Source organism: Xyrauchen texanus, chromosome 11, assembly GCF_025860055.1.
Source record: "Xyrauchen texanus isolate HMW12.3.18 chromosome 11, RBS_HiC_50CHRs, whole genome shotgun sequence".
In the NCBI taxonomy this organism is placed as follows: domain Eukaryota; kingdom Metazoa; phylum Chordata; class Actinopteri; order Cypriniformes; family Catostomidae; genus Xyrauchen; species Xyrauchen texanus.
In genome coordinates this window covers 21,729,314-21,743,042 of record NC_068286.1, presented here as the reverse complement: position 1 = coordinate 21,743,042, position 13,729 = coordinate 21,729,314, and the positions used below count along the sequence as shown (strand labels likewise).

Genomic DNA, 13,729 nt, shown 5'->3' with positions numbered 1-13,729 from the left:
GACACAGATGAGGAGATGCCCCCCAACCTCCAAGCCCTTGATGCTGAGGATGAAGATGCCTCAGTCACTGCTCCTACGCCTGTTTACACAACACCTAGGGAAGTGGAGGAGGTAAGCTCTTCCTGCTGGAGTTCTACCAGTAATTTTACCCCTCCTGGACCTGGGGTTCCCTTTGATGACCGGACGTGCGGCGTGTAAAACCCTCCAGAATCACCCAATGAAGTCCAGTGTTTTAAGATGTTCCTTACTGAGGAGCTAATTGAGGAAATTGTTGAGGAAACAAACCGCTATGCCTCAGAGCTGCAGGAGAAAACACCACCTGAAGTGAAAGGCAAGATTGCAAAGTGGGTTTCAACAAATGCTCACGAAATGTACACATTCCTGGTGGCAGTGCTGCTAATGGGAATTGTGAAAAAAAACTCACTTCGTGATTATTGGAGTACAGATCCCATGCTCCTGACACCATTTTTCGGGACTTTGTTTTCCCAGGACCGCTTCCTTCTGCTCCTCCGCTGCCTACACTTCTCCAACAATGCGATGGCAAACATCAACGACCCCCTGAAAAAATCTGAAACATTTTCACTGCTTTCACGTCATCCTTTCGTAACATCTTTGTGCCCTACAGGGATCTGTGTGTCGATGAGTCATTGATGAAATTCAAGGGTAGGCTGTCATTTCGCCAGTTCATACCAACTAAACGCCACAGATTTGGGGTCAAATTTTTTGTGTTATGTGATGTGCTTACCGGTTACGTGCAGAACATTATAATATATACAGGATCCACCACCGACATCCAGCACTATGAAGGCCTTGGAATCTCTGGGTCAGTTGTTATGACATTACTGGCCCCATACTTGAAAAAGGGTCACATCCTGTTCGTGGACAACTGGTACAGTAGTCCCACACTGTTCCAGCACCTCCTGTCTCTGGACACAGGAGCTTGTGGGACAGTACGAGCCAACAGGAAGGGAATGCCAACATTCACCAGCAAAATGACAAAGGACCAGGTTGAATGTAGAGAAAATGGAACACAACTGGCAGTGAAATGGCATGACAAGAGGGATGTTCATCTTCTTACCACGGTCCATCCATCCACCATGTCAGCCACTGGAAAGGTTGATCACATCACCAAAGAAAGGAAGATGAAGCCTCTCTGTGTGCAGGAATACAACAAAAAGATGGGAGCAGTGGACAAGGCTGACATGATGAAAGGCTTTTTTGATTGTACCAGAAAAACCACCAAATGGTACAAGAAAGTCTTCTTTTACCTCCTTGACACAGCCGTACTGAACAGCCACATTGTCCACCACCAACTTACGGGTGAGAAATTTGCATATCAGATTAAGAACAACATAGAATTTACATATAAATAAAAAAATAAATAGTTTATTTTTATCGTTTTAATATATTTTTTCATGTAAACTCAATTAATGCATTTAAACTTAGAAACTAAAATGAACATAAATTAATAAATGACCATACTGCCATATTCCACACTCCTCACTTCCTACCCATGTGCTCTGCTATCAATAGGAAAAGTCATCACATCCCTGCAATTCAGGATGAACCTGATGAGAGGACTGCTGGAAGAGCACAGTACACCTCGGTGTCCATCCAAAGCAGGCCACCCTGCATTGGACACTCCACTGCGTCTGACAGCAAGGCATTTCCCCTCCGAAGTCCCTCAGACAGCTTCCCAGGGCAGCAGGACCAGGCGGCACTGCAAGGTCTGCCTATCCAGCACTCGCAGGACAAAGCAGAGGCGCCTCACCAAATTTATGTGTGTGCCATGCAACACTCCCTTGTGTGTTGCCCCATGTTTTGAGGAGTACCACACACTGAAGCATTACTGATATCTAAATAAAATAAGCACATATTAATTAAAAGTTGTTATTGTTGTTATGACATTTGTATTAGTTATTGTTATATTTCCATTGTTATTGTAAATTGTGTATTTTTTCCATATAATTAGTTTATTATCTAGGAAATGTGTGCATTGCTGGATTTTGTTTACCAAAAATGCAATTGAATGTAATGAATGCTATTTATTAGTTGTTATTGTTGCTTGTATTTATTAAAATATTTATATTGTTAATCATTATATTGATATTTCTTTAAAAATATTATCTATAAACAAATGCATAATAAAATCATAGATCAATAAAATTAAATGACATATTATTAAGAATAATGCTAATTCTGAACTTTTCTCTCACAGAGCAAACATTTCATACTAGTAACACATTTGAGCATCTAATGGTGATGGAAGGAAACAGTGTGACTACACTGCATTACAAATGTTAAACATAGTAACAATGCCAACACAGGAACAAAAATGGCTTCAAACTTTATTTTAATTGTACAGCCAATTGTCATACTCTGTTTGTTGAGATATGAGATAGTTGAGCCAAACCCATCTGACACAAGACAGATCATAATCCAAGAGACCCAGATCCAATTTTGTAAAATGTGTACTTTGCCTTTTGCATTAGAGTATATTGCTGATGAATTGCATATCATGCTACTTTCAATTGCAACTCATTCTTAATATTAGCATTAGAATAGAGACTATACCTCACACAACAGCTTTTGATCAAAGTGGACATGATAAAACAATAGATATGTGCAATATACCCATAACATTAGTGCAGTAAACTTAGTTTTATATTTGACATTCACGACAATACTTAAACTATGAATAGGTTTTCTTTGCCTAGCCCAAAGCTGATTTTTTTTTCATATAAAATTTTATTTGCCCTATAAATCAATTAAACAATTTAAACATTTGATATTATGACATCACAAAAAAATATGAAATTTTCTTAAAAATATAATTTTCATGACACAAGACACTGTGGAATTTACACTCTATATGTTTTCAAATAAATATAGTGTGTACATTATTGTAATATTCCATTAAACTCAATAACTGTGTGACCTAGAGACATGAAACCAGCTATAAAAAACTCTTTTGGGAGTAAATGTTCACTACTTTTTATACAGATATTATAATTCTATAGTCACTGAGATTAACAGATTTATAGGGATAATTGAATCTGTATAAAAAGTAGTGAACATTTACTCCCAAAAACAAGCCTTGTGCTATTTTTTATTTGAACACATATTTACATTTATGCTTTTATCCAAATCTATAGAAAGTAAACATATAGAAAGTAACTTCCACAAACAGAGTCTTGTGTCATGAAAGGGATATTTTTAAGAACATTTCATATTTGTTGTGATGTCATAATATCAAATGGTTAAATTGTTTAATTGATTTATAGGGCTAATAAATGTAGTAACATTTAAGTTTTTATTTCTTTTCACTGCACTGTTGGGAGGTCCGATCTGGTGGTAGCCGTGTGCGGACAACAGCTTAGACATTTCCTGAAAGACTTTTCTGTTTCGCATCGTTTTGTTCGTCACTAACGAGAGGAACATTTGCACCTCATTTATTGACCATGGCATGGTTTTGTGCACAGCCATTACTTTTTACAATTCGAAAGTTGCTTGAACAAATTATACTGTTATCGCTTTTGCTAACTTTAAAACTAGCGGTTTGATGTCCCGTGTCAGAAATCTTTGACGCTGGTACTGATGATTCTCTCTGACCAATCAGTGACCTGCAAGATTTTGACGTCACATTTAGTATCGGCTCGGCTTGCTTGGAACCTCGACTAAGGTGGTACTAAAAAAGTACCAGGTACTATCCACAGTGGAAAGCCCCCAAAAAGCAAGCAGTCTCGAGTTGTACCGTGCAGTGGAAAAGCAGGTACAGGGGGGCAAATAGGATGAGAATGACCATGATCAACTGCAAAATGAGAAAAGAGGAAGTAGAGTAGTGAAGTAGCAAGATACTCACAAAGTACATGAGAGCTGTGCAACACTCCCATTTGCGTTAGCCCATGTTTTGAGTACCACGAACTGAAGCATTACTGAGAACTGTGAAATAAAATAAGCAAATGTTAGTTATGGTTACAGTATCATTGTTATGTATTGTAAATGGTATTTTTTTCCTTGAAATTGGTTTATAATCTATTAAATGTGTGCATTGTGGGCTTTTGTTTACCACAATTTAATTGAATGTTATGAATGCTGTTTAGTATCTGTTATGATTATGTTGCTTGTATTTTTTTAAATATTTACAGTGTTAATCATTATATTGATATTTATAAAAAAAGTTGTATTGTCTATAAACAAATGTATATAAAAGCATAGATCAATAAGTAAAATTAAATAAAATCAAATTTTTTAACTCTCACAGAGCATAGATACATGTTTTTATACTGTATACACAAGACAGATCATAATCATAAGGAGACTTTCAGTCATAACTACATTTTGTAAAATGTGTATTTTGCCTTTGCATTAGAGTATATTGCTGATGAATAACATATCATACTACTTTCAATAGCAACCCATTCCTAAAATTAACATTAGAATAGACTATACCTCACACAACAGCTTTTAATCAAAGTGAACACGATAAAACATTAGATATGTGCAATATGCCCACAACATTACACAAGCAGTGAACAGCACAAGCTATTATGTAAATTACATCAAACTACGATGAATACATATCATAAACATATTATTAATGCATTTGTCATGGTCTACACGTGTTTGCAAATTATTTTCAACAATTCTCAATCGAAAAAGACAAAAAATTTACTCACCATTAGCAATCATGTAATGCGTTGTCAGAAAAGTTGCACGTGGGAGTGAAATTCAAAGTCCGAGAAAATAAATAAATAAATGTCAATATAAACCGTTGGTTAAAACATTTATTATAGTTTATACATGTTTTAAAACAACGAGGAAGGGTTTAAAGTGAAGAAAAAAAGCGAAACGCTTACCTATACTCTGTCCACCAGCTCCAAGCGCGACAAGACAGCGGTGAACCGTCATGTGACTGCCCAGAGTATCACGTGACAAGCTTGGTGCGTCACACTGGAATTTTAAATTTGCTACGTTGTAAAATAACTGCCGAAAAAAAATTCACGCTGGGGGGATCAGTTAAATCATTTAGAATTTACGTGCGAAAGGGTTAATTTACAATAGAGAGAACAGAACTGGAAGGAAATCTCTTGCTGGAATACTCTTTCTAACAGCTGATATATTTATCATTTATACCTTAAATGCTAAATGCAATCTACTCTACTTTCCCAGTTTATATATATGATTGTGTTTAACATTTTATAAATTTGTAATACAACAATTCCCCTTTGAGAGTTCTAATAACTCTCACAAAATAAAAATTTAGACACTTAAAAGTTCATTCTTGTAACTTGTGATCGATTACGGGCACATAGCACTTGCTCTGTGTTGTTTTTTCTGTGATTGCATGCTGACACAGAACAAACATGCAATTAGGGTCCGTGAATTTCTTATGGGTAATAATCTTTTCTGGTTGGAACTGTTATTTTCTCGTGAGGTGCTTGAGTCATTTGTTGAATGAAACACTTGATACTGTGGACGCATAAATAGTACACCAGTAGGAAAAAGAACAGCAGAATTGCTATTTCCTTTATCCACAGCCAGGGTTTACCTAGCAAGTTTCCAAACCATGAAGAATTATTTTCAGTCATCTGATGTAAATTTTCTGCAAGATCAAGAATATCTTGTTGGATTTTGTTCAAGTTCTCTGTTGGATCCATTAAACCGGTGCAGCACTCGGGGCCGATAATGGTGCAGGCTCCCCCTTGCGTTGCTAGAATGTAATCCAAGGCCACTCTGTTCTGTAAGATCATTATCTTGTGCGAAGCGAGAGTGTCCTTGATGTTACCAAGGGCCAAAGCCGTTGTTACCAAGGGCCAAGCCAACCTGCCATTGAATCGACTGCGTAGAATATTGTAGACAGAAGTTCCACATAACCAAAAAATGCCAGTCGGTGGAGGAATCATACACCACTGATTTATTGCCAAGAGTTTTGGAAGGGATGGTGTCCTGTGGAGACACTCTTCTAAGTCTTTGTCCTCTTTTCCTGCTGATGGAGTAATGTCTACATGGGATTTTGTTCTCACTTCGACCACAAAGCTGCAAAGTTCACGAGGAATTTCACCCAAGGGAGTCGAGGCTGGAGCATAATTTTCCATACACCAAGGAAAAGTCATTGGCAAAAGTAGATCTGTCATAATGGGAGGAGCTGAATTTAGGTTGCAGGATGGTAATCCAGGAATGCAACATGGAGAGGGTGGAGGAATTGTTACATTGTGACATGTATCCTTGTTGTATAATCCACTGGTATGATGATCAAAGAAGGTACACGTGTCACATTTGGAGATAGGGTGTGCCACCCATGGGATTCCTGCTCCTACTGAGGGTGCGTGTGGCATGCAAACGTCCTTTCCTGCAAACAAGGCACTTCTTGACATATTCATCAGCTCTAAGAATATGTTGTTTCTGGAGTCAACACTTTGTGCGATGTCCATGATGGTTAGAATAGTGACAATCTTGATCATGTTGATGGATGACTGAAGATTCCTTGTGATACTGGGCTTGGCAGTGGGTCTAGTTGTTTTCTGGAAGTTGTGGCCTCATACACAGGTGAGGAGGTTGATGCCCATGGGTCTCGGGACAGCCATCAAGTGGTATCTGCAAAGAGGGTAGAAAGAAAAACAAAAGACAGTAGAGCAGTATTTGTTCAAACACCAGGGTTGTGTCCTAAAACAAAAGACAGTAGAGCAGTATTTGTTCAAACACCCGGGTTGTGTCCTTTTCTGAGTCTGCTAATGTTGTTCCTTCTTTCCCTATTTCATAATTCCTTTGACACCTAAAGAACAGTGAGGTAAGGATGGACTAGTGGATGGGGAAGGCCTATGAGGGAGTCTTCACCACAGGGTTTGTCCCCGATGCATATTGCATTCGGTTCTTCCCTGGGCTCCTCACTGGTCTGTGTCCTATCCTATCCCTGTAGGTGGGGGAACAACTTTGCAGTGTGACACATGAGTCCAGGTTTTCTTTCCCTGACACAATACTGCAGCTGCTGTAATCAACATCACTTGATGTGGTCCGTGCCACTTAGGCTCTAATGGCTTATTTCTGAATGTCTTTATCATGACTTATTGACCTGGGATGATTGTGTGTCATTGTGGAGTTTGCCAACACGACTCAACTCTCTCTTTGGCACTCTGTACTGCCTTTGTGAGGTTTTCACAGTAAGCGATCAGGGCATCTGAGGCAATGTGTACATCAGCATTTCTAAGATCAATCACACCTGGCATTTGCATTGGGCGTCCAGTAATAATCTCATGAGGGCTCAGTCCTATTGATCTGTTAGGTGACGCTCTCATACTACACAGTACTGCTGGCAGCGCTTCTACCCATGGTACTCCTTCCTGATGCATTTTGCTTAGCCTGGTTTTAATTGTTCTGTTACATCGTTCAACCTGTCCTGATGCTTGTGGTCTGTATGGGCAGTGAAGATTCCACTTAATCTTCAACATTCTAGACACTTCCTTGACTACCTGTCCTGTGAAGTGTGTACCTTGATCTGAGTCAGTGCAATCTGGTAATCCCCATCTGGGTATGAAATCAGTGACAAGACATTTAGCAGTATGTGCAGCTGTAGCACGCCTTGTTGCATAAGCTTCTACCCATCTAGAGAACTTATCTATTACTACCAAAACGTCAGTTTTTCCCTTACACGGAGGCAATGATATGTAGTCAACTTGCAGGTGACGAAATGGTCCTGGTGGAGCTGGGGTATGTATTGCTGGTGTAGTAGCTGCTGGTACCTCATTATTTTTCTGACATGTAACACACCTCTTTGCTGTTTCAGTGGCTACATTTCTGAATTTTGGATTCCACCATTGATTAGAGAACCTGTGATTCATTGTTGCTGGACCACTGTGACCCAAATTGTGTATTTGTTGAGCCAAATATGGCAGCAGTGATTCAGGAGCAACATACTTTCCCCCTTTGGTCCAGCTGCCAGATGAATCCACTGTGGCTCCTTTGTCTAACCATGTCCATGCTTCATACAGAGGAACGTCTTTGTACAGATCAATTATTGATTCAGGAGGCAGAATTGTCTTCTGTGCTATACTACCTGAACACACTTGTACAGTTGCATAGGAACAAGCTTGTTTAGCTGCTACATCAGCAAGAGCATTACCTTTAGCTTCCATTGTATTAGTGGTGGGATGTGCTTTCACTTTGATTACTGCCAATTTCTTTGGAAGTTTCATGGAAAACATTAGATCTTTCACTAATCCAGCATGCTTAATGGGGGATCCAGCAGAAGTTAGAAACTGTCTGGTTTGCCAAATGATACCAAAATCATGAATGACCCCAAAAGCATACCTGGAATCTGTGTAGATATTTGCAACTGATCCTGAAGCTAGTGTGCATGCTCTTGTTAAGGCTACTAGTTCTGCAGCTTGTGCTGAAAAATGATCTGGAAGACGACCTGAAGCAACCACTTCAGTGGTGGACGTTACTGCATAACCTGCTCGTCTGTTACCTTCAATTACTTGAGCTGACCCATCAACAAACAACTCAAATTCTGAATTCTCTATGGGAGTTTCTTTTACTTCACTCGTAGATGTATATGTAAGCGTAACACAATCATGTGTCATTTCGCCTTCATCCTCTAACAAAACTTAAGTCATTGCAGACATCATACATGAGGATGGGTTCGTGACTGGTGCACGCTGTAGAACTATATTCGGGGCTGTGAGAGTTGCTAACCAATTTCCCCAACGAGAGGAAGTGACAGAAGTGACTTTTGCTTGATTCATTAGTGCGGACACTGCGTGAGGGCATCTTACGTTTACAGTCTGTCCTAACACCATTCCTGATGAAGCCTGAAGCGCTAGATGAACTGCCTGTACTGCTCTGAGGCATGGGCCCATACCTTGAGCGACTATGTCAAGTTTACCAGAATAGTAATGAATTGGGCGTAAACTGCCCCCATGATCTTGCATTAAACATGCAGTCATGAAGCTTAAATGTTCATGGACATAAAGAACAAAGGGTCTATCAGTTTGTGCAATTCCCAATGCTGGTGCTTGACATAGTGCTCTCTTCAAATCATTGAACGCTTTGAGGTGAAGTTCTTCCATACAAACAGTATCTGAATCTTTACCATGGCCTTTTAACAAGTCATAGAGAGGCTGAGCAATCGAGGCATATTCTTCAATCCACGGTCTACAGTAACCTGCTGTTCCTAAAAATGAGCGGAGTGTTTTAATGGTAGTAGGCGGAGGTATGGATTTGACTGAAGCCGCTCGATCCTGTGTGATGGATCTATTTCCTGCACCAATTGTTTGACCCAGAAATATGACTTGCTTTTTAGCAATTTGAGCTTTGTGAAAACTGCATTTGTGTCCTTTTTTATGCAAATAGTCCAACAATGCTGCCAATTCAGTTTGATGTACCTCGTGATCTGTTGAGGCAATCAAAATATCATCGACATATTGGATCATAGTGGACTGTTTTACCGGACATTCTGGGTCACACAAATCACGTCTGACAGCCTGATGGTATATAGTTGGTGAGTTTTGAAATCCCTGTGGCAAACGAGTCCACTGGTATTGTTCATAGTCAACTGTAAACGCTAACCATGGCTGGCTGTCAGAGTGCAACGGTACAGAAAAGAATCCATTAGACATATCAATTACTGAAAAAATCTTACACTCCAATGGCAAGCCATTACAAATTATAGAAGGATCTGCCACTAGAGGGGTGATTTTATCAATATGTTTATTGGCTACTCTGTAGTCTATTGTAAGTCTCCATGTTGTATTGGACTTCTTGATAGGCCATATGGGTGAATTACATGGACTGTTGGTTTTAACTAGCACTCCTTGCGTCAGCAACTTTTCTACAATAGGTTTGATCCCCTGTATAGCTTCCTTATTGATTGGATATTGTTTGGTGACCGGAGGTGGAGTTTCTGTCAATTTGACTGGTTCTACACCTGTCAACAAACCACAATCATCCTTGTCTTTAGCCCAAATTGGATGATTCTGTAAGAAAGCATACTCTGGAGGGATTGCATTGTTGGTAGAAACTTGTGCTGAGCAAATTTTAATGCTAGCAGATTCTGAGGACGTCTAAAGTTAGATGTACTTGTCTCAGGAGATCCATGCCTAAAATTGCACCTGTATTTAATGGAGCACATAGCAGTTTTGTAGTCAGAGTTTTCGGGCCAAATTGTACCTCTATGGGCGGGGTTTCATACAAAACAGAATCTTCACCTATTACGCCAGTTAAAGAAAGTTTGGTTTTCTTGTACGGGATGTCTAAACTTTTAGCCAATTTTGTAGGAATTACTGTAATTTCTGTACCTGTATCAAGCAAAAAATCAATCGCTTTCTCTCGTATGCTACCTTTCACAAAAATTCTTTTGTCATTATGATGGATTACAGGGGAAAGGTAGCTACTCACAGCCCCAACAATTAGTTTTTTTCCTGGTCTTGTTGTGCTCTTAGAAGAGCCTGAACGAGCTGTCCTAAAGTTTCAGTGGACACTTGCTGAACTGCTTCAGGGTTGTAAGCAGGCGGGGGAGGAGCAGAATTATGCATAGCATTTCTATTTGCATCTTGTAACTTCTTCCTACACTCTTTCTCCCAATGTCCTAATTTTCCACAGTAGTGGCATTTGCCTTCTTTTTAGACCACCTGTTTTTTGTTTTTCTGTGCTAAATGTAGCTGCTGCTGCTACTCTCACTTTGGCTTTAACATCAGCATCTCTTTCCCATGTAGCCAACCTGTCTAGGTTACTTCTAAGAGTTCTGTTAGACCAAGTGAGCTCTAGGAATGGCAAGGCTCTTCTGTACTCAGCTAAAAGGCCATCTGACCAGATGCGGACTAGGGGTCCCTTGTCATCTAACACACTTTCAGAATTATCAACAATTCCACTGTAATTACAGCTGACTGACAAAACCTTTCAGTGTATTCACTCACAGTTTCTTCTTTCTTTTGTACACAGCTAGTGATTCTTGACCAGTCTATTTTGGGTCCCATGATATTCTTTAGAATTTTCAAAACACCTTCTCTTATATCGCTTCTACTGGCATGCTGTAGTTCAGAAGTCACTGCAGATTCAAAACTGTTGAATTCAGATTCAGTCAAAATTTGTGACATTAACTGTGTGACTTCTGTTAACGACATGTCATATAGACGCATTTTGTTGATCAATGCTCTTCTAAATTCAATTGCTCTTCTAAATTCAGAAAACTGTGTGCGTGCTGAGGGTAAGCTCTGGGATAGTCTCTCTATATCTTTAGGTCCAAGCGCTTTTGTGACTGTTTGTATTTGGACAACAGAAGAGTTGGTAGAAACACTTTCAGTTCCCTCAATTCCCTGAGATCGTTTCCTAGCACCACACACATTGACTGAATTTACAGGCACAGCAGTTACGGATTGGAGAGCTACATCTGTTTCAAATAAATTTTGTAAGTCAGGGAAAATGTTATCCGGCTGATTAACTTCTTCTACAACAGTTTTTTCTGCAGCTTTGTTGTGGTTCAATTTCTTGGTTAAAGAGGATACTCTAGCACGGAGCTCTTTGTTCTCTTTCTCTAGCTCTGAGTTATGCTTAGACTGTTGTGTAGCAAGTGCTAAACAAAATTCTCTGTGGCAGCAGATAATGCCTTTCACATTGTTCTTGCGAATACTTGCTCCTAGTACCTTTTTACACTCATCTACTGACCAAGTCTTGTCTGGATGAATCTCATATTTCTTAGTTAGTTCTTGTCTAACATTCTCAGTGACAATTAGGTTCAGTTGTTCTCCTAACAGTGTTTTGAATTCACTATCTGACCACAAAGGAGTCGCAAGACCACCTTTTTCAGTTGTGGGGATTAGTCTAGCACTTTTCTTAAACATTTTGTGGATTTTCTTTGTTCTGTTATCACACAAACAAACACTAAAACGTCTCTGATCAACAGAGGGTACACTTGTTAACACAGTTCAACTATTGTTAACCTTCTTTGACCCAAGCAAAGGATAACACAAATTACTAGCACTTTATGCTAATCTTCTCTGTATAAAAACAGAGGGTAACAAATATTCTTCTCTGCAGATACAGAGGATAAACAAAATATTAGCCTTTTATGCTAATCTTCCCTGCCTGAAAACAACAGAGGGTAACCAATATTAACACGTAATGCTAATCTTCTCTAAAAAGACAATTTTAGAGGATAACTTAGTTAACCAAACCTACAGCTGTCTGTTAACCCTTCTCTGACGGCAGCAGAGGATTTGTACTGGTCTTAAAGGTTCTTTTGGATAGAGTAGCACTCACCAAACTTTGGTTGTAAGAAAGATTCAGGCTGGAATGCAGTCAGATCTTTGTTGAGCTTGAAGTTTCAATCTGGATTCAGGTGAGGAGCTCTATCCGGTCACGGCACCAAAACTGTTGTAAACTTTTTATCCTTCTAGAGAGTGGGAAACTCAGAAGGTAAGACCAGGAGACTTCGGTTGTATCGTCAAGCAGGATTCTTTATTGAGAAATTCGTGCTGTCAGCAGCTGCAGGGACCAACATCTAACTAAGGGAACTTTACATTGTAATTTATACATGCATTTAGAGGGCAGTGCTTAGAGATAGACACAAAGCACCCAGGTGATAACTTTAAAGCATGCAAATGATGTATACAGGCATAGGAAACCCACCCTAGACTCTAGATTGTTACCAGTCCTAATCCAATCAGCATAACTATTCAGATACAGAGATGCTAATCCAATCAGCCTAACTATTTAGACAACTGGGGCTGGGGCTCCAATAGCCATTAAAAGACAGAGGATAAGATTGTCAGTAGTCTGACTAATTTAATTTACAATAGAGAGAACAGAACTGGAAGGAAATCTCTTGCTGGAATACTCTTTCTAACAGCTGATATATTTATCATTTATACCTTAAATGCTAAATGCAGTCTACTCTACTTTCCCAGTTTATATATATGATTGTGTTTAACATTTTATAAATTTGTAATACAACACAGGCATCATCTTGGACTTGAACACCCACGGGTAGTTCAAGCTTAAGATCTAAGTCAGGGTTTTCTCTTACTAGAATTTATAGTCCTGATGTCTTGCTTCGGGGGCTGGCGAGGGCGGCGAGACTGTCCCCAATCCCTGGGAGGAGGAGCACGACTCGCCACGCTTTGCTTTTGAGCCTCCCTTCAGTCAGGACCGAGGTGGGTCTGAGGCTTGCTCGTCAAGCGCAGAACCCACACTCAGGTCGTCCAGGAGGTCAGCCTGGTATGCCTGAAAAAGAGCATAGTGTGCAGAGCAGCACCAGCCTGACCTGCTGCTTGATAAGCCCTTCCCACTAAAGTGGAGGTTTTCCTACAAGGCTTTGAGGGGAGAGACGGCTTCTTAAGTGACGATGCCGAGCCCGGCGAGAGATAGCCCGCAAGCGTCTCTTCGACCGGCGGCATCACTGAATACCCCCGTGCCTCAGCACCCACGATAGTCGAATATAATGACGTCGAGGGTATGTGAACACGGGAAGAAAATATATATATATATATATTTGATATATATATATTTATTTATTTATTTATTTTTTAGGGGTTCTCCATGAGCAAAATAGCACTTCATGGAGGTTATCAAAGAAAGGGAAGGGACCCATCAGGCGTTCCCTTTCTTAGACTGGAAGATAAAATCTATCCCCTAATTTGGAGCGTTTGGGGGTCTCTTTTTCGCGTGGCCAGTCGACTCTGGCAACCGCACGAGTAACAACCTCGAGCAATTCCTCCGTAGATTTTTTATCGCG

The 13,729-nt window shown here is 39.9% G+C and overlaps 1 protein-coding gene across 1 annotated transcript; it reads left to right on the top strand.

The window, feature by feature from the left end:
* Window positions 1-581: 581 nt before the first annotated feature.
* Window positions 582-1,853, top strand: LOC127651848 (piggyBac transposable element-derived protein 4-like). The gene is made up of 2 exons (XM_052137882.1): window positions 582-1,320; window positions 1,534-1,853. Exons 1-2 carry the CDS (start codon window positions 651-653, stop codon window positions 1,851-1,853), a joined length of 990 nt encoding a protein of 329 aa, XP_051993842.1. The 5' UTR covers window positions 582-650.
* The last annotated feature ends 11,876 nt before the right edge of the window (window positions 1,854-13,729 follow it).